Here is a 25,947-nt window from a genome sequence, read left to right as displayed (position 1 = left end):
CGCCTTCATAAAATGGGAGTTTCTTCCATGTAAACTAATATTTCCTGTAAAGAGTACGAGTGCTCAAGAGTTTATATGGTGGGCCTCAAATCTGTTTGTCATGACACTGAGCTTCATTATGACAGTGAGACTGAAATATATTAATTGCACACTTTATATCATACTGAGCTGCATCTGGGGCTCTGAATTTTAAATTATAAATGGTAGAAATGTATTATAGCAGAGTTATTTTCAGAGCTACAATTATGTGACTCTGCCGTAAACCTCCACTGTTTATGCTGGAATGATCCAATTGAGATAGTGGACCAGATTGTCATGGTCACTGTGGGAAACAAATGTATGCAGGATCTAAAAAAAATCATACATCAAGTCATCCCCATTCACTCACTCAACTATTTTCCCCAAGGGTAGCGGCTGGAATAGGCACATTGTGATCCCTCCTGAGGTAGGGTTATTGTCAATTTTCACAGAAGTGTTTGAGCTTTAGCAGCTTTCTCATTTTACACTAGCTGTATGGGGTTGTGAAGCATGAATTGGAAGTGGGAAGAGTTTACACGTCAAGTGAGATATTTTTCTCACTTTCACCATTCATCATTAAATACTGTATCATGAATTATATCTGTGTTCTGTAAGAGGAATTATGATAGTGCTGTGAGTGGAAGGTATAACTATCACCTAAAAACGCATTTGCCAGATTGTAACTTCTACCAAATTTTATAGAATCCCTACAGAGTGGAAGCAGGCCATGCAGCCCATTGAGTCCACACTGACCCTCCAAAGAGCATCCCACCCAGACCTACACTCCCTCCGTTATTCCTGTATCTAACAAAAATAACCTACATGTCCCTGGACAGTATGGGCAATTTAGCATGGCCAATCCACCGAACCTGTACATCTTTGGACTGTGTTAGGAAACTGGAGCACCTGATGTAAATCAATCCAGACACAGGGAGAATGTGCAAACTCCACACATACAATCACCTTGGGCTGGAAGTGAACCAAAGTCTCTGATGCTGTACTAACCATTAAGCCATCATGTCATCCCCTTGACTAGCACTGTCAAGTAAAAGAGCCACATCATAAATGTGGAAAAGTCTTCAGGTTAAATTTTTTTTAAATTTCATGTTATGACTATGATATTTCATACTATTAAAATGATAGCTAAATATTACAATCATGTGTAAATATTTAAGCATTTATCATTTAACTCCAAAAATTTATCTTTGAACATAGAACATAGAACATAGAACAATACAGCACAGAACAGGCCCTTCGGCCCACGATGTTGTGCCGCACTTCTATCCTAGATTAAGCACCCATCCATGTACCTATCCAAATGCCACTTAAAGGTCGCCAATGAATCTGACTCTACCACTCCCTCGGGCAGCGCATTCCATGCCCCCACCACTCTCTGGGTAAAGAACCCACCCCTGACATCTCCCCTATACCTTCCACCCTTCACCTTAAATTTATGTCCCCTTGTAACACTCTGTTGTACCCGGGGAAAAAGTTTCTGACTGTCTACTCTATCTATTCCTCTGATCATCTTATAAACCTCTATCAAGTCACCCCTCATCCTTCGCCGTTCCAACGAGAAAAGGCCGAGAACTCTCAACCTATCCTCGTACGACCTACTCTCCATTCCAGGCAACATCCTGGTAAATCTTCTCTGCACCCTCTCCAAAGCTTCCACATCTTTCCTAAAGTGAGGCGACCAGAACTGCACACAGTACTCCAAATGTGGCCTAACCAAAGTCCTGTACAGCTGCAACATCACCTCACGACTCTTGAATTCAATCCCTCTGCTAATGAACGATAATACTCCATAGGCCTTCTTACAAACTCTATCCACCTGAGTGGCAACCTTCAAAGATCTATGTACATAGACCCCAAGATCCCTCTGTTCCTCCACCTGACCAAGAACCCTACCATTAACCCTGTATTCCGCATTCTTATTTGTTCTTCCAAAATGGACAACCTCACACTTGGCAGGGTTGAACTCCATCTGCCACTCCTCAGCCCAGCTCTGCATCATATCTAAGTCCCTCTGCAGCCGACAACAGCCCTCCTCACTGTCCACAACTCCACCTATCTTTGTATCATCTGCAAATTTACTGACCCACCCTTCGACTCCCTCCTCTAAGTCATTAATAAAAATTACAAACAGCAGAGGACCCAGAACTGATCCCTGCGGAACTCCACTTGTAACTGGACTCCATGCTGAATATTTACCATCTACCACCACTCTCTGACTTCGACCGGTTAGCCAGTTTTCTATCCAATTGGCCAAATTTCCCTCTATCCCATGCCTCCTGACTTTCCGCATAAGCCTACCATAGGGAACCTTATCAAATGCCTTACTAAAATCCATGTACACTACATCCACTGCTCTACCCTCATCCACATGCTTGGTCACCTCCTCGAAGAATTCAATAAGACTTGTAAGGCAAGACCTACCCTTCACAAATCCGTGCTGGCTGTCCCTAATCAAGCAGTGTCTTTCCAGATACTCATAAATCCTATCCCTCAGTACCCTTTCCATTACTTTGCCTACCACAGAAGTAAGACTAACTGGCCTGTAATTCCCGGGGTTATCCCTATTCCCTTTTTTGAACAGGGACACAACATTCGCTACTCTCCAGTCCCCTGGTACCACCCCAGTTGCCAGTGAAGACGAGAAGATCATTGCCAACGGTACTGCAATTTCCTCTCTTGCTTCCCACATAATCCTAGGATATATCCCGTCAGGCCCGGGGGACTTGTCTATCCTCAAGTTGTTCAAAATGTCCAACACATCTTCCTTCCTAACAGGTATCTCTTCTAGCTTATCAGTCCGTTTCACACTCTCCTCTTCAACAATACGGTCCCTCTCGTTCTTAAATACTGAAGAGAAGTACTTGTTCAAGACCTCTCCTATCTCTTCCGACTCAATACACAGTCTCCCACCACTGTCCTTGATCGGACCTACCCTCGTTCTCGTCATTCTCAGGTTTCTCACATACGCATAGAATGCCTTGGGGTTATCCTTGATCCTATCCGCCAGGGATTTTTCATGCCCTCTCTTAGCTCTCCTAGTCCCTTTCTTCAGGTCCCTTCTGGCTATCCTGTATCCCTCCACTGCTCTGTCTGAACCTTGTTTCCTCAACCTTATGTAAGCCTCCTTCTTCCTCTTTACTAGACATTCAACCTCCCTCGTCAACCAAGGCTCCCTCACACGACCATTTCTTTCCTGCCTGATCGGTACATACATATCAAGGACACGTCGTATCTGCTCCTTGAAAAAGTCCCACATTTCCACCACATCCTTCCCTGACAGCCTATGCTCCCAACATATGCTCCTCAAATCCTGTCTTACAGCATCGTAATTTCCCTTCCCCCAATTGTAAAAACTTCCTTGTTGTGCGCACCTATCTCTCTCCATAACCAAGGTGAAAGTCACAGAATTGTGGTCTTTGGTGTTCTCCTAAAAGAATGATGCAAGTTCGAAACACTTATTGTAGGCCTTTAGCATCTGCAAGGGCTTAACTCTGGAAAACTATTGCAGCCATCAGCAGCTCCATTGGAATACCACAAGTTTGTATAACTCGTGACTTGACTCACCCACCAAGACAGTGTCGAGCATTTTGTGGCATATACAAACTATGTTCTGCAAAAGGAGATTGGGCTAAACTATTCACAAATCCCATTGTCTGGAAAAATTCAAAGTATGACACAATACTAAACAGTGTATGTGAAGAAGAACTAACTGAGAAACAATGCCTACAAACTTTCCAGAGTTTAATTGAGGTCTATATGTCTGTCATAGAGTCATAGAGGTGTACAGTCCAAAAACAGACCCTTCGATCCAACATGTCCATACCGACCAGATATCCCAACCCAATCTAGTCCCACCTGCCAGCACTGGTTTATAGTACCCTGGCTTGTCCTTACCACCTTTCTTAAACAGTAGCACCACATTAGCCAACCACACCTGTGATTATCGATGTAACAAGTATCTCAGCAAGAGGCCCAGCAATCACTTCTCTAGCTTCCCACAGAGTTCTAGGGTACACCTGATCAGGTCCTGGGGATTTGTCCACTTTATGCATTTTAAGACATCCAGCACTTCCTCCTCTGTAATATGGACATTTTTAAGATGTCACCATCTATTTCCCTAGATTCTATTAGTTCCATGTCCTTTTCCACAGTAAATACTGATGCAAAATACTCAAGCAAAGGAGGTAACTGTAATGTTACAACTTAGAGACTACAGATTGTCAGGACATATGGTAAAGTTGATGCCCCATATGGATAGGATCAGAAAAGTTGAGCCTTTAGTTCAGTTGAAGCCCTCAGTTCCAGTTGATATAACTCAAAAGGAATGGACAACATGAATTATATGCCAACACTGAATATGCCAACACTGATCTTTGTGCAAATGAAAATATAATCCCTATTTGCATCTTATACAAGGTGTACTCAGGAAACTGAAACAGCAAGGTGCAATCCACACAAGCTACGCTAACTGCTTACAATAGGTCTGGAATTACATGCACCAGCATTATCTGCCTTAAACGCTAATAAGGATCATTGGGTTGGACACCCAAAGCACTCTACATTGTTGAAATAGGTGGAACATAGAACATAGAACATAGAAAAATACAGCGCAGTACAGGCCCTTCAGCCCTCGATGTTGCGCCGACCGAAGCCTACCTAACTTACACTAGCCCAATAACCTCCATATGCTTGTCCAATGCCCGCTTAAATGACCATAAAGAGGGAGAGTCCACCACTGCTACTGGCAGGGCATTCCATGAACTCACAACCCGCTGGGTAAAAAATCTACCCCTAACATCTATCCTATACCTACCACCCCTTAATTTAAAGCTGTGTCCCCTAGTAACAGCTGACTCCATACGCGGAAAAAGGTTCTCACTGTCAACCCTATCTAAATCCCTAATCATCTTGGACACCTCTATCAAATCTCCCTTAAACCTTCTTTTCTCCAATGAGAAAAGTCCCAAGTGCCTCAGCCTTTCCTCATATGATCTTTCTACCATGCCAGGCAACATCCTGGTAAACCTCCTCTGCACTCGTTCCAATGCCTCCACATCCTTCCTGTAGTATGGCGACCAAAACTGCACACAATACTCCAGATGAGGCCGCACCAGAGTCTTATACAACTGCAACATGACCTCAGGACTCCGGAACTCAATTCCTCTACCAATAAAGCCCAGTACACCATATGCCTTCTTCACCGCACTATTTACCTGGGTGGCAACTTTCAAAGATCTGTGGACATGGACACCAAGATCCCTTTGCTCATCCACACTACCAAGTAGTCTACCATTAGCCCCAGTAATCCATCTTCTTGTTACTCCTACCAAAGTGAATGACTTCACACTTAGCTACATTGAATTCCATTTGCCACCTTACTGCCCAGCTCTGCAACTTATCTACATCGCGCTGTAACCTGCCACATTCTTCTTCGCTGTCCACAACTCCACCGACTTTCGTGTCATCCGCAAACTTGCTCACCCAGCCTTCAAGCCCCTCCTCCAGGTCATTTATAAAAATGACAAACAGTAATGGTCCCAAAACAGATCCTTGTGGAACACCGCTAGTAACTGCGCTCCAAGATGAACCTATACCATCAACTACTACCCTCTGTCTCCTTCCAGCCAGCCAATTCCTAATCCAAACCTCTAATGCACCCTCAATGCCATACCTCCGTAGTTTTTGCATTAGCCTGCCATGGGGTACCTTATCGAACGCCTTGCTAAAATCCATAAACACCACATCTACTGCTTAACCCTCGTCCACTTCCTTGTTCACCTTCTCAAAGAATTCAATAAGGTTTGTGATGCACGACCTGCCCTTCACAAAACCATGCTGACTATCCTTGATCACATTATTCCTATCCAGATGTTCATAAATCCTATCCCTTACAATTCTCTCTAAGACTTTGCCCACAACAGAAGTGAGACTCACTGGCCTATAGTTACTCGGGCTATCCCTGCTCCCCTTCTTGAACAAGGGGACCACATTCGTTATCCTCCAGTCTTCTGGCACTATTCCCGAAGACAACGACGACCTAAAAATCAAGGCCAATGGCTCCGCTATCTCCTCCCTAGCTTCCCAGAGGATCCTAGGATAAATGCCATCAGGCCCAGGGGACTTATCTATTTTCATCCTTTCCAGTATTCCCCGGACCTCTTCCCTACATACCTCAAGGCCATCCATTCTAATCACTTGTGACTCAATATTCATATCAGCAACAACGTCCTGTTCCTGAGTGAATACTGACGAAAAGTATTGATTTAGTGTCTCACCAATCTCCTCCGCCTCCACACACAACTTCCCACTACTATCCTTGACTGGACTGATACCTACCCTCATCATCCTTTTATTCCTGACATACCTATAGAAAGCCTTTGGGTTTTCCCTAATGCTACCAACTAAGGACTTTTCATGTCCCCTTCTCGCTGCTCTTAGCTCTCTCTTTAGATCCTTCCTGGCTACCTTATAACTCTCAATCGCGCCAACTGAACCTTCACGCCTCATCTTTACATAGGCCACCCTCTTCTCTTTCACAAGGGATTCCAATTCCTTATTAAACCACGGCTCCATCACAAGACCCTTTACTCCCTGCCTGACTGGTACATACTTATCAAGGACACCCATTAGCTGTTCCTTGAACAAGCCCCACATATCATTTGTGTTCTTCCCTTGAAGCCTATTTTTCCAATCCACGCATCCTAAATCATGCCTCACCGCATCATAATTTCCCTGCCCCCGACTATAACTGTTGCCCTGCAGTGCACACTTATCCCTCTCCATCACTAGAGTAAAAGTCACCAAGTTGTGGTCACTGCCCCCGAAGTGCTCACCTACCTCCAAGTCGAACACCTGGCCTGGTTCATTACCTAGAACCAAATCCAGTATGGCCTCACCTCTTGTTGGCCTGTCTACATATTGTGTCAGGAAACCCTCCTGCACACATTGGACAAACACCGACCCATCTAACAAACTCGAGCTATAGCTTTCCCAGTCAATATCTGGGAAGTTAAAGTCCCCCATAACAACTACCCTGCTACTTTCACTCTTCTCCTGAATCATCCTCGCAATACTTTCCTCTACTTCTCTCGGACTATTAGGAGGCCTGTAGAAAACTCCTAACAGGGTGACCTCACCTTTCCTATTTCTAACCTCAGCCCACACTACCTCAGATGGCAAGTCTTCCTCCATCACCCTTTCTACTGCTGTAATACTATCCTTGACAAGCAATGCCACACCTCCCCCTCTTTTACCCCCATCTCTGACCCTCCTAAAACATTTAAACCCTGGAACCTGCAACAGCCATTCCTGTCCCTGTTCTACCCACGTCTCTGTAATGGCCACAACATCGAAGTCCCAGGTACCAACCCATGCTGCAAGCTCACCTACCTTATTTCTTATACTTCTGGCATTGAAGTATACACACTTCAAGCCACCTTCCTGTTTACAGGCACCCTCCTTCGAGATCGATGCCATGTGGACCTTTTATTATCGGTTTACCTGCATGCACAGATCTACATATTCTTATGGTCTACAAGATAATGGACCAGAGCTGAAAATGTGCTGCTGGAAAAGCGCAGCAGGTCAGGCAACATCCAAGGAGCAGGAGAATCGACGTTTCAGGAATGAGCCCTCATTCCTGAAGAAGGGCTCATGCCTGAAACGTCGATTCTTCTGCTCCTTGGATGCTGCCTGACCTGCTGCGCTTTTCCAGTAACACATTTTCAGCTCTGATCTCCAGCATCTACAGTCCTCACTTTCTCCAAGATAATGAACCAGTCAGTTGCAAAGCTAGGTTCGCATGAATCACATATATTCTGATCACAGCTGTGCAGAGCAGAAAGACCTGATGATGATTAGCTCTGAACTCAAAAACAGCAACATTGGAAAGTGACAATGCATCCAACAGGTCCTCAAACTGATAAATTCATTCTGGTTACTCAGAGATGAACAAGGACACTCCAAGAATGTAATATTCAAAGGTAAATACATTGTATTTCTGCAAGCTCTACATCAAGATGTGCTAGATATATACATGTAGGTTACGTGGTGCAGAAAAAAACCAAGAAATTGATAGTATAAATTTATTTAAAGGCCTGGCATTATGAAGGGCATCAATTAATGATTCAAGTCATGTGAATCATGCCAATTTTAAGATTCTGAACTATTGAGAGGACTTTTCTTTCTACACAGGATTCCTTCTAAGCCACGGGGTGGCACGGTGGCTCAGTGGTTAGCACTGCTGCCTCACAGCACCAAGGTCCCAGGTTCAATCCCAGCCTTGAGCGACTGGAGTTTGCATATTCTCCCCGTGTCTGCGGGGGTTTCTTCCAGGTGCTCCGGTTTCCTACCACAGTCCAAAGATGTGCAGGGCAGGTGAATTGGCCACGCTAAATTGTCCATAGTGTTAGGTGCAATAGTCAGAGGAAATGGGACTGGGTTGGTTACTCTTCAGAGGATCAGTGTAGACTTGTTGGGCCAAAGGACCTGCTTCCACACTGTAGGAAATCTAATTTATAATGCAAGACTGCAACTGATACTTATCATGGCTATGGTCACAATTACATTCTAGTGACTGAATATTTCACTAACTTCCCTCTTGAGTGATAAATGAAAGGTATTACTAGTACAACAGTTGTTGATGTTTTCTGCCAGATTTAGTATGTTTGGTGTGCCTCATTAAATGATATCCATCAAAACCCTTTCAAGACATGCAAGAAATGCAGTGCTCAACATATTATCTCCTCTCATCACTATCCTCAATTGAATTGTCTCACAAATTGCATTGTTAGTAGTAGAAAAAACAAGTCTTTTGGATAATTGTGTTAAATCGGTGTGCTACTCCTGTTGGCAAAAGTTTACACTCACCAACAGCTCTCACTTTTGCAAGGCAAATTCATTCAGTCATTTCCTTTCACACCTTCACTACCCAATGAATTGTGCATGTGATACGTTGGAAAGAAGGGACAAAATGGTACAAGAGTTTGACCAACCAGCATGCAGGCAGTTATCCAAACACAAACCAGGACAAAACATAAAACAAAAGTTTAAAATTTTTGCATGAGTTTATGGAAATGTAATATTTTGGCTTTTTCCAGCTTATGTCATATAATGTTTTAATAAGCAATAATCAAGTCTCGCAAAGATAAAGATGAAATATCTGCACAGCATGACATCAACCACCCATCACATAGGACAGTCAATTGAATACTGAAGGTATGATGCCAAGCAACAACTGCACATCTACAACAAATAATACATACGCTTCTGTGATAACATCGCAGAGTGAAGCTACCCCACAAAGCCAAGAAAACTGTATAAGAACTAGATATAGTCATATTATACATCTATTAAGGTGTTATCTGAAAGTATAGAGACAATACATCTCTATGGATAATTGTACATATTTATATGAAAGACACCTCCCATTCTTTAAAGAGAAAAAATTAGAAGTTGCATTGTGGCATTGATTCCAGAACAAGAAGATCTGTACATTTAAGACAATTACATGGTACATGTGGCATTGTGATACAACGGTACTAGCCTGGCCTTCAGTCATTCTCTATGTATCTTTGCATTAATATACTGTGCTCAGTCAGCATGTGTGTCTAATGCAGAGTAACATCAGTAAAACAGAACTCAGATTGTGTATACAAGTCTGTGATATTATAGCTTTATAAGTATTTATTGTTCTAAATATACTTCAACACGAACCTGACTATCTGTGGTATACATCACATGGGCTAACATACAAAAACCACAAATTGCCTCAGAATAGTTACAATAATAACAAATTTGTAGAAATAGGAAAGGCAATAATAACTTCTACAATTTACAATTACAATTTAATATATTTTAAAACTATTATCACATGCAACTATAATATGAGATGCAGAGAGAGGGGGAGGGAAGAAATTCTAAGGACAGGAAGCATAGCGTACTGGGTGACTTAATGAGGTAGGATGTGAAATCTTGATTTTTCTCACGGTGGTTTGAGATGCAACGATATAGTCAGTGGTGTGTTTGTGATGTGTTGCACATTATGCCGAGCTGTGGCAGCTTCATGCATGTAATACACTAGCATGAAATTAATACCTAAGATTGTGAAATAGTTTTCAATAAAGTCCGACCTTCAATAAAAGGTGAGTGATGCACAAGAACCTCATGGCACCCAATTCACAGTCATTAAAATGTAGTGTTCAGCAGTTCACTGTGTGTGGTTTTGTATACTATCAGCAATTTTTCCTGTTTAGCTCTGCATTACCAGGGAAAGAAGTAGGCAAATTAATTCTTGAAGCTTGGGACTGACAAGAATAAGTCAACAATGGATGGCGGTGGGATTGAGGCAGATTCAAACAGGGATATATAGGAATTCAGCAGAGGACAATGTGGGTGCAGAGGAATGGAGAAGGTGGAGGATAGAAATGGGTTGGACCTGGATAATTGGGTGTGTTTGCAGTGACAGTTGTGGGGTGGGGTGGGGAAAGGGTGGTTGGTGCTGAAGGTGTTGTTGAGAACAATCAGTCTGGCTAAATTTGTCTGTGGGCAGTGCTGTCCAAACATGCATGGATCTCAGGGAGTTAGTTGCCAGAGTCCTTGCAGGGCTTTGACATCAACTTCAATATTTCAATTACTAATGCTGAGATTGCTCTGGCATAATGTCCTTTACAGCGCATTGGTTGGAGGATCCGCTAAGTCTGTAAGTTCGGGTATGCCACATGGATGGTTAAGTGCTACAATGGACACCAATATAAACATTCAATAAAGACTGGGCAAAGAAACAAAGCTCAGTAAAATTTGCTGCTTTTTCTTCGACGTACACTGGTAAGTGCAAAAGTGTAGGGGGAACACTTTTTCCCCTCACACAGTGAGCAGTAAAACCCACATCTTCATGAGCCTATCAGATTTTCAAGTGGGTTACTGATGTTTGCTCTTTGGAAGCTACTAGCCAATTAGAAACCAGCAGCCACTGTGATTCAGCTATACATCTCTGGAGTAACAGGCCACTTGATTAACTTCCACTCTCATTCTGTCCTCACCACTTTGCATGAGAGGAAAATATAATAAAGAAAGTGTCTCTAATTCCCATGTAATCATCAATGTTTGCCAATCATGAGACCAATCAGTACACTTAGCTCTGTGACTAAGCTATTTTTAACAATTAATGACAATGCATACTTGAATAAAGTTAAATCAATGTAATGTGAAATATTTACAATTGAAATTTAATTTTGCAAAATGCTCATGTCAATTTAGTGTTTCCAATTTCTATGTTATTTGTTATTGAGCTGTTCAAGAAATTTGTGATCATGATGCCATCTTTTTTGTTTGGCCAATGTCTCTTTAAAAGGTTGTGCATAGATGCAGTATTGTCATCTGATGATAGGTTTCCCCAATACAAAGCATCCCTAGTCACTAATTTGAATGTACCTTTCTGCTGGAAATTAGATTTCATTTTTAGTACATGGGAAAAGGCAACAAGGGAGAGAAAAATAAAGTGGTATACAGTTCCAGTTAAGACACTGAACATGGTACACTGTGAGTCTAGACTAGAGCGGTGCTGGAAAACCACAGCAGGTCAGGCAGCATCCGAGGAGCAGGAAAATAGACGTTTTGGGAAAAGCTCTTTATCAGGAATAGAGATGAAGGGTTTTTGCCCGATTTTCCTGCTCCTCGGATGCTGCCTGACCTGCTGTGCTTTTCCAGCACTGCTCTAGTCTACACTCTGGTTTCCAGCATCTGCAGTCCTTGTTTTAACCATGGTTCACTGTGAACAAATCTCGCCCATGTTTCTGGTCAAGTGCAGGAGCCACCTCTGTTTTATCATTTTATAAAGTGATTTTCCAATTCATGTGCTCAATGTGATCTCCTTTTCTCACCATTCACTAACTTCAACATAGATGCAACAGGGAAATATAAATTATATTGTAATTTATAACAATTTGTAAATCTGAATCTGAATACAGTCTGCCAGGCCCAATAAAAAACGTTCTCCATTTCTCCATTTTAAGCTATCATATATGGAAAATATTAAGAAACTAAAAAAGAAAAGGTGACCAGTTGTCAGAACTCAGTTGTACAGTTTTTCTCGACAGTATTATCACTTATGAAACAGCTTAAAAGTATTCCATTGAAAATGATTTAATCAGCAGACTGTTTCCACCTAACAGACCTCTGCTTTGCCTGCCTTAGGGTCCCTGTCAGATTTGATTGCGAGCCAGTTTGTCTTGTGAATGTTAAATGCATGCCTGGTTGAGATTATTGTTGCTTCATGTTACAAATGGGCTCCGTCATAGATTAACATGTTAAATCTGGCGTTTATTTTTAATAAAGGGAGCTGTATCCTCTAATGTTCTGCCAATGCCTTGACAATTACTGTCATTTTTCATACAAAGGTAGTGGTAGCCCTTTAGCAAGGGCCAGATAATGTGCTCAAAATAACAGTGAGGCTAAAGGTGTCCACCGTTATTAAAGTGTCAATTGAACGGCAGCTTCCAGCAACTTGCAATAAAGTTCCATTTAGGCCATAGTTACAGTATTATATTCAGTTATCTTAATTAGAATCCTTCAGGAAGGATATAAGGGTTCTTGAGAGGATGCAGAGGAGATTATTCCATAAAGGTCTAGAGAACTTGCAGCGTGGGTTGGTACCTGGGACTTCGATGTTGTGGCTATTACGGAGACATGGCTAGATCAGGGACAGGATTGGCTGTTGCAGGTTCCAGGGTTTAAATGTTTTAGTAGGGTCAGAGGTGGGGGTAAAAGAGGGGGGGGTGTGGCTTTGCTTGTCAAAGATAGTATTACAGCGGTGGAAAGGAAGATGGACGAAGATTTGCCATCTGAGGTAGTTTGGGTTGAGGTTAGGAATAGGAGAGGTGAGGTCACCCTGTTAGGAGTCTTTTACAGGCCTCCTAATAGTCCTAGAATCGTTGAAGAAAGGATTGCGAAGATGATTCAGGAGAAGAGTGACATAATAGGGTGATTGTTATGGGAGACTTTAACTTTCCTGATATTGATTGGGAAAGCTATAGCTCAAGTTCGTTAGATGGGTCAGTGTTTGTCCAATGTGTGCAGGAGAGTTTCCTGACACAATATGTAGATAAGCCAACAAGAGGTGAGGCCATACTGGATTTGGTTCTGGGTAACGAACCAGGCCAGGTATTAGAACTAGAGGTAGGTGAGCACTTTGGGGACAGTGACCACAATTCGGTGATTTTTACTCTAGTGATGGAGAGGGATAAGTGTGTACTACAGGGCAAGAGTTATAGCTGGGGGCAGGGAAATTATGATGCGTTGAGGCATGACTTAGGATGTGTGGATTGGAAAAGTACATTCCAAGGCAAGAGCGTAATTGATATGTGGAACTTGTTCAAGGAGCAACTATTGAGTGTCCTTGATAAGTACGTACCTATCAGGCAGGGAGGAAAGGGTCGTGTGAGGGAGCCGTGGTTTAATAAGGAGTTGGAATCCCTTGTTAAATGGAAGAGGGCGGCCTTTGTAAAGATGAGGCGTGAAGGTTCAATAGGAGCGATTGAGAGTTATAAGGTAGCCCGGAAGGACCTGAAGAGAGAGCTAAGAGCAGCAAGGAGGGGACATGAAAGGTCCTTAGTTGGTAGGATTAGGGAAAACCCTAAGGCTTTCTATAGGTATGTTAGGAATAAAAGAATGACTAGGGTAGGAATAGGTCCAATCAAGGATAGTAATGGGAAGTTGCGTGTGGAGGCTGAAGAGATTGGGGAGGCACTGAATGAATACTTTTCGTCAGGATTCACTCAGGAACAGGACATTGTTGTCGATATGAATACTGAGGCACGAATAAGTAGAATGGATGGCTTTGAGATATGTAGAGAAGAGGTGTTGGAAATTCTGGCAAGGGTGAAAATAGATAAGTCCCCTGGGCCTGATGGCATTTATCCTAGGATTCTCTGGGAAGCAAGGGAGGAGATTGCAGAGCCATTGGCCATGATTTTTGTGTCCTCTTTGTCTACAGGAGTAGTGCCAGAGGACTGGAGGCTAGCAAACGTGGTTCCCTTGTTCATGAAAGGGGGGTAGGGATAACCCTAGTAACTATAGGCCAGTGAGTCTCACTTCTGTTGTGGGCAAAGTCTTAGAGAGAATTGTAAGGGATAGGATTTATGCACATCTGGATAAGAATGATGTGATCAAGGATAGTCAGCATGGTTTTGTGAAGGGCAGGTCGTGCATCACAAACCTTATTGAATTCTTTGAGAAGGTGACTAAGGAGGTAGATGAGGGGAAAGCGGTAGATGTGGTATATATGGATTTTAGTAAGGCGTTTGATAAGGTCCCCCATGGTAGGCTACTACAGAAAATACAGAGATATGGCATTGAGGGTGAGTTGGAGGTTTGGATTAGGAATTGGTTGGCTGGAAGAAGACAGAGGGTAGTAGTTGATGGCAAAGGTTCATCTTGGAGTGCCGTCACTAGCGGTGTTCCGCAAGGATCTGTTTTGGGACCATTGCTGTTTGTCATTTTTATAAATGACCTGGAGGAAGGGTTAGAAGGTTGGGTGAGTAAGTTTGCGGATGATACGAAAGTCGGAGGAGTTGTAGACAGTGAGGAAGGATGTGGCAGGTTACAGCGGGATATAGAGAAGCTGCAGAGCTGGGCAGAAAGGTGGCAAATGGAGTTCAATGTAGCTAAGTGTGAGGTGATTCACTTTGGTAAGAGTAATAAAAAGATGGATTACTGGGCTAATGGTCGGATACTTGGTAGTGTGGAAGAGCAGAGGGATCTTGGTGTCCATGTACACAGATCTCTGAAAGTTGCCACCCAGGTAAATAGTGCAGTGAAGAAGGCATACGGCGTACTGGCTTTTATTGGTAGAGGAATTGAGTTCCGGAGTCCTGAGGTCATGCTGCAGTTGTATAAGACTCTGGTGCGGCCGCATCTGGAATATTGTGTGCAGTTTTGGTCGCCATACTATAGGAAGGATGTGGAGGCACTGGAACGGGTGCAGAGGAAGTTTACCAGGATGTTGCCTGGTATGGTAGGAAGATCCTATGAGGAAAGGCTGAGGCACTTGGGGTTGTTTTCATTGGAGAAAAGAAGGTTTAGGGGTGACTTGATAGAGGTGTACAAGATGATTAGGGGGTTAGATAGGGTTGACAGTGAGAACCTTTTTCCACGTATGGAGTCAGCTATTACAAGGGGGCATAGCTTTAAATTAAGGGGGGGTAGATATAGGACTGATGTTAGGGGTAGGTTCTTCACTCAGCGAGTCCTAAGTTCATGGAATGCCCTGCCAGTAGCAGTAGTGGACTCTCACTCTTTATGGGTATTTAAGCGGGCATTGGATAGGTATATGGAGGATAGTGGGTTAGTGTAGGTTAGGTGGGCTTTGATCGGCGCAACATCGAGGGCCGAAGGGCCTGTACTGCGCTGTATTCTTCTATGTTCTATGTTCTATGTTCTAGATGAAGGATTTTAGTGAGAAGGTTTTTTTTGTTCACAGGAGTTTTGACGTCACTGGCTAGGACTGAACCATCACTTCCAGTACTATACGAATAGTGCACTAAAATCACTCACTGCTCTGTCACTTACATTACTGTCGAAAGAGAATTCTAAGATTTTGAGCCAGTGACCAGGAATGGTGCAATAGTTTCAAGTCAGGTTTGTGTGTGGCTAGGGTGGGGAACCTGCACATGATAGTGTTTCATACATAAATTGCATTAGTCCTTCTGGGTGGCAGAGATTGTGTGTTTGGAACATGTTGTTTTGTGCTCACTTCGGCAGCACATATACTAAAAAAGTGGAATGTGTTGTTGAAGAATCCTTGGTAAGTTGCTACAGCATAGTGATACATAATGCTGCCACAGTGCATCAATAGTGGAGAGAGTGAATGTTTAAAAAGTGGATGGGTGCCAATCAAGTGGGGCGCTTTAGTTTGGATGGTGTCAAGCTTGAGCTATACATATTCAAGTGAGTGCAGAACACCATATTCTTCACCTAGGCCTTGTAGATGTTGTTAAGACTTTAGGGAATCAGCAATTACACTACTTGCAACAGGATTTGCCATGCTCTTGTTTCAACAGTTTTTATTGGGTTGGTCCATTTTAGTTTCTGGTCAATGGTCAACCCCAGGATATTAATATGTGGTAACTACGTGCCCCAAATGCCTGGTAAATTTTAGTTATCGCTAAGCAGACCCCCTTGCATTAAGAAGTAACTTTAACAAAAGTGTAGTGTTAATCCTTTATTGCTTAATGGTTGTTGGCAATTTAAAATAACAACTAATAACTTTTCATTATGTAATTTCATTTCTTCTTTTTTCAATTTTTTTGTTTTAATTTCACTCTTTAATGTCTCTCTTTAACAACTGACATTGACTTTACTGAACATTTCGAATTCAGACTTAGTGTTGTTTATTAACATTACTTCAGGAGATATACTTTCTTGTCCTGTCTGAAGGTACCAGATTCTCTCTGGAGGTCATTGGGCATTTTCAATAGTTAGGTAACAGCAAACGCCAGTACAAATCCTTATTGAAGTCTAAGTTCAAGTTTAATGAATGACTGACACAAAAGCATAACCATTAAAGTATTTGTGACAATTCCACAAGGAACCATTTTTGACTTGAAATTCAGTTATGCCAGGTTCCAACATTCTGGAAAGTGCACAAAATAATGTTTTAAGTCTAAAACCTTCTTGGGAATAAGTCCCAAACCACCTCAGAAAATTATTCTTCAGACTTCATACTGTTCTTAGTAATTCCTGTGTTCACCACTTCCACAAGCCTCCACTTTTGTGTATTTAAAAATGTTTCCTCTGCAATAAATTTGATTGAATATTGGCCATTGCAGCCTTTCAGTTTTGGCAATTTTAGATATAACACATTCTCTATCTTTGGTCTGGATGTTCAACTACTTGGCCCATCAGATCAGAATAAGACCATACGAAATAGAAATAGGACCAGGAATTCTATTCTGCTAATCAATAGAAGCATGGATGACCCAACACTCCTCACATCCACTTTCCTACCTTTTCCCCATAATCTTTGATTCCCCCACTGGTCAAAAATCTATCTCAGTCTTAAATTTCTACAAGGACTTTGCCCCCTCAGCTGTTTGTGGCAAGGAGCTCCAAAGATTCAGAACCCTCTGAGAGAACCAGAACCTCCTTCTCTCAGTCTTAAATTGGGAACCCTTTATTCTGAGATTATGCCCTCTGGTCCTAGATGTCTCCATGAGGTGAAACATCCTCTCAGCATTTACTCTGTCAAGCTCATTCAGATTCCTATATGTTTCAATGCCAGTATCTCTCATTCTTCTCAAGTTCAATGAATAGAGCCCCAGCCTTTGCTCATAAATCAAGTCCCTTCATATCACGGATCATTCTAGTGAACCTTCTCTGAACTGCCTCCAATGGAATGATATCTTTCCTCAGATAAGGGAACTAAAACTGCTCACAGTACTCCAGATGTGGTCTCACCAGCACCTTGTATATTTGTATTAAGCAGCAGAGGGGATAAAGTACAGGAAACACTAAAAATCAGGATACCACCCATATCGTGGAGATTTAACCATCCATGACAAAAATTCAAAAAGCTGAATAGCAATATGATTGACAATCCTATTGTCATGGTTAAGGTGTCAACTCACTTAGAGTAGCTCTTTTATCTACCAGACCACTTCATCTCTATGCTTCAGTTAAAATTGTTAGTGACCAGACGCAAATTCTGGATTTATACATCCACTGAACCAGATCTACAAATATCCTAAGATGTACATTCAGGTTGATTCATTAGCCATGTCATATTTTTTTGAAACTGTTCTATTTTGTTAGTCTTTTTCGGCAGGTATGCATGGACACAGTGCAGAAACCAATTATAAACAGCAATTCCTGGATGAATGTGATCAATGTGATCAGTGTATAGTTGAATACAACAGCAGGAGCCAGATTTAACCCTGTGGAGCTCTGCATCTCTAAAAACAATCAATTCATCATAATAATGTATGTGACAAGCATGACTTAAAAAAGCTCGTGAAAACCCAACACAGCTTACTTGATAAGTCCCACATTTCAGTCAGAATGTGAAAAATCATGAAAGCAGCAATATCTGTTGCTATCATATCTACAGGTCATTCGATATTGCCAAACAACATCATCGTTCTGATTCTTATTTGTGAATGCCATTTATTTGGATAAAATTCAGAAAACATATTGAAATATAGTTCACCCACCACTCAACAAAATGAAAACCCGAAATTGCTTGCCAGCTTTTCACCTGCTTACTGCAGGTCAAAATGTGGTATTGTCTACTCACCGGTAATTTGAGTGGGCTGGAGTCAGTGAGAACCATTGACTTTGTCTGGCTGAGACGATCACAGTTAGCGGCTGCACTTTTCACTCTCCGCTGTACTGCGGAAGGACTAGCTTGGGATGAGGAAATATGCTCGGTGGTGGATGTTGGCTGGGCATTTGGTTTTGGTTGTGGTGTTGGTCCAACCTTTGGAAAGAAATAAGGAATTCATGCTTAGAAGCTGAAATTAATTCACACAAAATGTTAATTATCTGAATATCTATATTGCCTCAGTATGCTTACTGCCAATCATACTTTGCAACCTTATTTACTGTCTATTAATAATTTCCTTTTACCTTCATTCAGTATGATCACTGTGTCAGAATTTAATCATTATAATGAGTTTGTTAACTGGGGTGTATTGAATGAAGTGACCTTGGGTCCAGTTTCATAGTGTCTTGAAAGTGGAGTTGCAGGTAGTCAGGTTGTGAAGAAAGCATTTGGTATGTTTGCCTTTGTTAGTCAGTGCCTTAAGAATAGGCATTGGGACGTCATATTGCAGCTGTACGGGACATCAGTTGGGCCACTTTTGGAATATTGCATTCAATTCTGATCTCTCTGCTACAGAAAAACTTGAAAGGATTCAGAAAAGATTTACAAGGTTGCAGGTGGGGTGTGGGGGGGTCGGGGGGGGGGGGTTGGGGGGTGGGCGGCAGGGTGGGGTTGGAGAGTTTGAATTATAGGGAGAGGCTGAATAGGCTGAGCATATTTTCCCTGGAGTGTCAGAGGCTGAAAGGTGACCTTATATAGGTTTATTAAATCATAAGGAGTATGGATAGGGTGACTAGCCAAGATCTTTTATTCCCCAGGGCAGGAGATTCCAAAACCAGAGGGCATAGGTTTACGGTGAGAGGGCAAAGATTTAAGAGGGACCTAGAGGTACCTCTTTCCTGCAGATTGTGGTGTGTGTATGCAATGAGCTACCAGAGGAGGTGATAGAGGTTATACAACTACAACATTTAAAAGGCATCTGAATGAGTATATGAATAGGAAGAGTTGAGAGAAATATGGGCTAAATGATGGCAAATAGGGCTGGATTAATTTTGTACATCTGGTCAATGTGAATGAGTTGGACCGAAGGATCTGTTTCCATGCTGTACATCTCTATGACTCTAATGTGCTGAATATTAGAAGGGGGAACATTTGAATGCTTCAGATCAAAAGCAATCAGAACCTTTCCCTGAACCTGGAGTGATTGCATCACCAGCAAATGCTGAGTGTAGGAATTTCTGAAAAGGCAGTAACACAAACCCCCCAATGATTAGGTAAAACCTGAAAGTGCCGGGAAAACTCAGCATGCCCGGCAGCATCTGTGGATTAAAAAAAAGTTAATGTTTCAACTATAATGTTAGTCTTCTTTACCCAGTAGTGACCAGACACTAAACTGAAACCTCCATATTCTCTCAAGTTCAGTTCCAAATCAAACCAAATGTTGGGACCACAACTGTTGACTTTATACATTAGTGAAGTAACTGAGGGCAGATGACACAAAGATAGAAAATGTTATTTAGACTCAAACCATTTACTCTCTTTCCCTTGACACAGATGCTGCCAGTAGCTGCTGAGTTTTCCCTGCACTTTTTGTTTTAATTTCAGGTTTTCAGCAGCTGCAATTCTTTGCTCCTATTATAACTAATAACTAAATAATTTATTTGCTTTTCATCTGTTAGCCATAAAACTAAAGTTTTGAAAATTTGGCTGATATTAATTTACAGATAAGTGGTTCTCCCAATTTACTGCGCTAGTAACAGCTTACCATCTCAAAGATTTTCCTGCTATTTCTAATCCTGATTTACTGATTCTCAATCCACACCCATATATTGTGCTGTAGATATTTGGCATATATATGCAACTTATACCAGACGAACAAAATAATGGCAGTGCAGTAAGCCCCAACATAAGTTTTCTAATTTAGCCTTCTTCTGCTTTAACATCACTGACATAATAGGACATGTATGCACACTGGTGCAGGGATTTGAGCTTTTTCATTCTTTAATGCCAGGGGCAATGTAGCAACTGAAACAACTTTGGATAAGGGAGAGCTGTTTGATTAAACTTAAAGCAACAATGATTTACCTTCAAATTCTGCAGCACAGTTTTGTGAAATCTATCGCATGAGCAATTTTTTTTCTGTGGTCCCCACTTAACCTTTCACATTCACTGAGCCCCATCCATTAATTTTCTCTCCCCTGTTCACCAATGCTCCAAGTCATCATTTTCCTCGATGACTTTCCCACTTGCTAGTCATTCCCCTCACTTGCCGCTTCTCCTGGTAGCTTCTTTCTTCCCTGACACTCTGTTCACAATTACTCTTACTCCTTCACTTCCTCCCCCTCACTGCTTCTCTGCTAAGTCCTTGCTCACGCGTGTACTTCGGAAACAAGTGGCAAGTGGAAAGGAAAGGGAAGCAGCAAAAAGGAGGTGCTGTGTCTAATGGTCAGAGATTGAAATGCATTGAGAGGCAGTGAATGGGAGGGTCGGCAAATGACAGGGATCGTGAGAGAAGCTTTGAGTGTAAGGGTCAGAGACTGGGAGAACCAGCAAGCGAGAAGGTCGGTAAATAGAAAGGTTAGGGCAGTGGGTGGAAAGTGCGAGAGGTTACGATTGAGAAGGCAGAGGAGCATGAGGCAAGGAAAGGAGACGGGAGGGAGAGACAGGTGGGAGGACAGCATAATTCTTTTATATCTTAAACTTATGTTATTTGGAAAGTTACTTCAGTGGCCAATGCAGAAATATAAGATGTAATTTAGGAACTACAGTGTACTATTTCAACTTATGTGGCATAATGTTTTAATTGGCTTTCTGATGAGACAAGTCCGGCAGATTCAAATGACAACTTTTGTATTAGTTATAGTGTGCAAGTCTCGTTAGCTTAACTTTGTTTTACATAAAGTCACACTTTTCAGCAACGCAATAACGATGTTAAATTAGGAATTATGGTGGACCATCGCATGTGCTCCATTATTCTGTTATGTCATGATTGGTTTGTAACTCAGTACCATTTACCCACCTCTGTTTCATTACTCTTGGTATTAGCTCGCAAGAATCTATTGCTATCTGTCAATATTTATAGTTTGCATTGACAGTATTAATAACATTTTGGCAAAGCTTATTTCTGATTTTGATTTAAAGGATGCTGTGTAAAGTTATGTTATAGTCTGACTCCACACCACTTCCTGGCTAAAAAAGGCAGGGCTCCGGGAATGCATGATGGTTACATTTTGAAAATAACAAGAGTTGGTGGGCGGCATGGTGGCACAGTGGTTAGCACTGCTGCCTCACAGCGCCAGAGACCCGGGTTCAATTTCTGCCTCAGGCGACTGACTGTGTGGAGTTTGCACATTCTCCCCGTGTCTGTGTGGGTTTCCTCCGGGTGCTCCGGTTTCCTCCCACAGTCCAAAGATGTGCAGGTCGGGTGAATTGGCCATGCTAAATTGTCCGTAGTGTTAGGTAAGGGGTTAATGTAGGGGTATGGGTGGGTTGTGCTTAGGCAGGTCGGTGTGGACTTGTTGGGCCGAAGGGCCTGTTTCCACACTGAAAAGTAATCTAATCTAATCTAGAAATTAAGAATGAAGATTAGATGTTACCATTTTAAATCCTGTTTTGCTTTCATTTCTATTGCATGGCAATTATATAATGTCACATTTGGGCAATTTCAGTCAAATTACAGTTCGCACCATTAAGAAACAGAAACTACTTTGCATTCATTCAAAATGAGAGTATGACTCTCAGAGATATTTAAAACTAAATTGCTTGACATTTCTATACCGCATCATCAAGTCTGAAAGGACAGCAGCTTGACATCATGAGCACAAACAGGATCCATCAAGTCAACAAATGTAACATTTTACCTCATCTTTAATTCAAATGAAGATAATAATATAAAAGCTGCATTGAGAAAATTTACATTAATGCTGCTGTAATATCTGCTGCTGTAAAAACCTGCTGCAGCACATCCTGCCAAAACATCATCGTATTTTTTCATCAAGAAAATCAGCTGATAGCAACATCTTTAGATTAGATTACTTACTTACAGTGTGAAAACAGGCCCTTCGGCCCAACAAGTCCACACCAACCCGCCGAAAGCGCAACTCACCCAGACCCATTCCCCTACACCTAACACTACAAGGAATTTTAGCATGGCCAATTCACCTAACCTGCACATTTTTGGATTGTGGGAGGAAACTGGAGCACCTGGAGGAAACCCACGCAGACACGGGGAGAACATGCAAACTCCACACAATGAGAATAAATAATGGACATCCTATCCGACACCAAAAAGCTAATTAATATCATTTTTGTTTTCAGTGAATCAACTTGATTATTGCACAGAAGTGTAGTTATTGACATGCAAATAGTTGGTTAGTACAAATGCAGCAAAGAATAAAATCAATGCATTTCAAACCACAGATTGCATACTGTAGTTCCAATAAGAGGTCAAAAGTTGAATCTTTGTGCTAGTAACAATTGCAAATACCTATGTATTTTGACAGGACTCAAATTTAATAATTTTCAGGAGCAGTGTATTTCGCTACTGGCTTTAAGTGTCACTAAAACAAAATGTTCTTTTTACCACCAACAAAACTGATCAGAATTAAAGACTAACAACCTGGATGACAATAAAGACTTTGTGAGACAAAGGATTTTTGCTCAAAACATTTTGCTAGTGGCTGAATTAATAACTAGCAGAACTGTAAATTCCACCTGCCTATTGCTAGTGAGTTAGCATCATATTTGATCTCCACAATCATTGAGTCAGTTTAGTGAGCCTAATAACCAGTGATCATTCTATATAGGTTTTATGGGAATCTATATTTGGAGGGGAAAGGGTCAAGCTATGTATATTTATACAAATATATTCAGTCAGTATATACAGTTGGTTCTGTTATAATCATGTTTCTTCAATGCAAATTGGCTTTAATGTGAAAGAAGAATTTCATCCGTTATTTATAGAATGTGAACTTTCCTTACCTGTTTTGGCTATAACACAATTCCAGCCACATTAGTTTAACTGATGTAGTCACTGCACGATTTTCTTATAACGCAAGATTACACGAGAATGAAACTATTACATTATATCAGAACCGACTGTAGTTACGTTCTCAAAAACAAGGTTGTAGCATTTATGAAAACATCCAGCAAGAATCGTCTTTCCTCCAATGTCAAAGAAATTAAGATGGAAAAGTGGAAATTGCCATAAACATCTCTGCTAATTATGTATCTCGATTGATCATGTCACAAAGCCCCTGAGAAATGAACATAGCCTTGTACATAAACAAAATAAAAAGCAAATTAATGGCAAGTACCGTTATTATTTCTCAAATCATTCAGCAATTTGGGGTAAAGAGATATGCCATGACTTCCTTATGTACAACTTAATAGATGATTACTGTATTAGCCATGACATATCAACAAAAACTACAATTTAATCATGAGCCTTATTATTTTGCAGAAATCTAGATGGTCAAGAATAAACAAGTTTCTGTCCTGACAACTTTTATAAGTATTTAATGTTCTCCATGTTTTATTTGCCTTTAAAACATTCCCAAATTTTGAGTGCTTCATCAACTGTGAATAAAGCCATACTTTTGGTCTAGTGTGAGTATACAACCTGACCAATGAAGTTCTGGACTTCTTTTCTGGAAATAATATAAATTTGTGAGAGATGGACAGCAAAAATGAATGCTTGAGCCTGTGAATCTACAGATGACCCGGTGATATTAAATAGCTATGATATGACCTCCATTTATAGAATGTGTCTGTGTATGCATGGATGATATTATCAGCCTGGTATCTGAATTCCTCCATGTTATTCCCTCAAGGTAGCTGTGGTGGGGAAGAGATTGCTGTCAACCTTGATGTGGATTGCCCCTTCATAAAGAAGGTCAGGAGGGATAAGCAGTGACTTTTAGTTGAGGTTCATGCCACGCAGCTCCATGCTGCAGTGCTCCACTGGGATGCACAGAGAGACAAACATCAGCTGTGGCCAGAGAACCATCAAGATAGGAAAATGTGCTTTTGCTTATCCAAAATCTGCTGATATTCAAGTGCCAGGAATTGTCTTCAAATGAATGGCGCAGACTGATATATTCCATGTTCTGAGGCATGTATTAAAGATTGAGGCAGCTGCAGCAGAGGTATAATGGGGTAAGTTCACTGCCTAGAAACTTTCAGCAGTGGAAAAGCTGGAAACAGTACTATCACTCATGCTGTGTACCTTATGAATAACTGCACGCTTTGACTCAAATGTTGGGAATGTATTGAGCCACCTCAGATTGGTGTATAGAGGGAAATTGTAAATCTACTGAACATTTTGTAATTTCTGAATTGAAATGTCTTAGCTCATTCTACATACCTGAAATAAAAGGTATTTTTTAAATATAAAGACTATTACAATTGTATACTGTAATTATACGGTAATCATCTACAAATGGTACATGCTGTATTGGGACAAAGAGAATTTTCTTGCAAATTCTGTAATATTCAAGTCAAATATTTTGCAATGTTTTAGGAACCAAATTTTATGAATGAAGTACATTGTTTTGGAAAAAAAAAGACTGTTTAAACGAAGAGTTGCAAAAGTTTTATTGGAGTGAATTGTGATGGGTTACTCTCATTCCAGCCTTCTAACTGGTTTGGAAAAAGTCCTTTTCCTAATTAAAGAGTCTTTGGGAAAACTTTACCAGTTGACAAGAAACAGATATTCCTTCATTCACTTTTTTTTTTCTCTGCATCACCAGCAGGTGAAAATGCTGATGTAGAAATTCGACTTATTTTCAGGCTTCAAAATGCAGGCATGTTTATCTGAATGGGCTTTTGGATCTAAAATCATTTTACTGGAATGGTTGTACCTCCAGAAGTAGATCACACATTGAAGTTGGTGTAAAATACATAGCCAGGAACTAAGCCATAAGGCACATTATTTTGAGTAGGGAGTTATTGGAATATTTTTACTCCACTTGACTGAACAGGAATGTTTGGTGAAAATATATCTATCTTTGAATTCTCTTTTATTGCTGGCCCAATTTTTTCAACTCAACTGAAAGTTTGCCTGAGGAATCTTAAACAAGTATTAAGCCCTAATTAGTATGTTCAAGCAGCCTGATGTCTTTAGGGAACTGTCCATGATGTATAAAAACTGGGCTGAACAATTTTAATTGTGGTCTGTTTCCTAAACAACTTGAAGATGTGTTTATCAGTACTGTGCTGGTTTTATTTCAAAAAAACAATGCAAGTCGATTTCAATCACAAAATATCTCTTCTGCTTGCCATACTAATCATAACCAGGAGGTGGCTCTGTACGACCACAACTGCAACCTAAAGGTTTGACTGAATAGCCAGAAGAGGGAGTGGTAGGCTACAAAAAGAGAGTATTTTCCTCACTTAAAACTCAAAACTTGCATTCACAGCATTTTTAATTAATGCTTTTAATAAAAATCTTGAACAGTAGTTAAATGAATTCATAAACAGTAGAAACAATTCATGTAACCTTTAATCAACACAAATTCTGTTATGCTAGTAGGCTTAAAAATGCCCATATTGAATATTAACTATTAGTAAATCAAAATAATCATACCCTCATCTGGCTG

At 41.1% G+C, this 25,947-nt stretch overlaps 1 protein-coding gene across 2 annotated transcripts in view; it reads right to left on the bottom strand.

The window, feature by feature from the left end:
• The window catches only part of arhgap15 (Rho GTPase activating protein 15), a 753,427-nt gene that overhangs the window by 654,210 nt on the left and 73,270 nt on the right, over positions 1–25,947 (bottom strand). For both annotated transcript variants that reach the window (XM_072579728.1, XM_072579729.1), the window contains exon 3: positions 18,323–18,505. In XM_072579728.1, the coding sequence (XP_072435829.1) occupies positions 18,323–18,505 (183 nt within the window). The remainder of the gene's footprint in view (positions 1–18,322; positions 18,506–25,947) is intronic.

The sequence above is a fragment of the Chiloscyllium punctatum genome, chromosome 10 (assembly GCF_047496795.1).
Source record: "Chiloscyllium punctatum isolate Juve2018m chromosome 10, sChiPun1.3, whole genome shotgun sequence".
Taxonomy (NCBI): Eukaryota; Metazoa; Chordata; class Chondrichthyes; order Orectolobiformes; family Hemiscylliidae; genus Chiloscyllium; species Chiloscyllium punctatum.
Note: the sequence above shows the minus strand (reverse complement) of the source record. Positions and strands in the feature narration are given on the sequence as shown.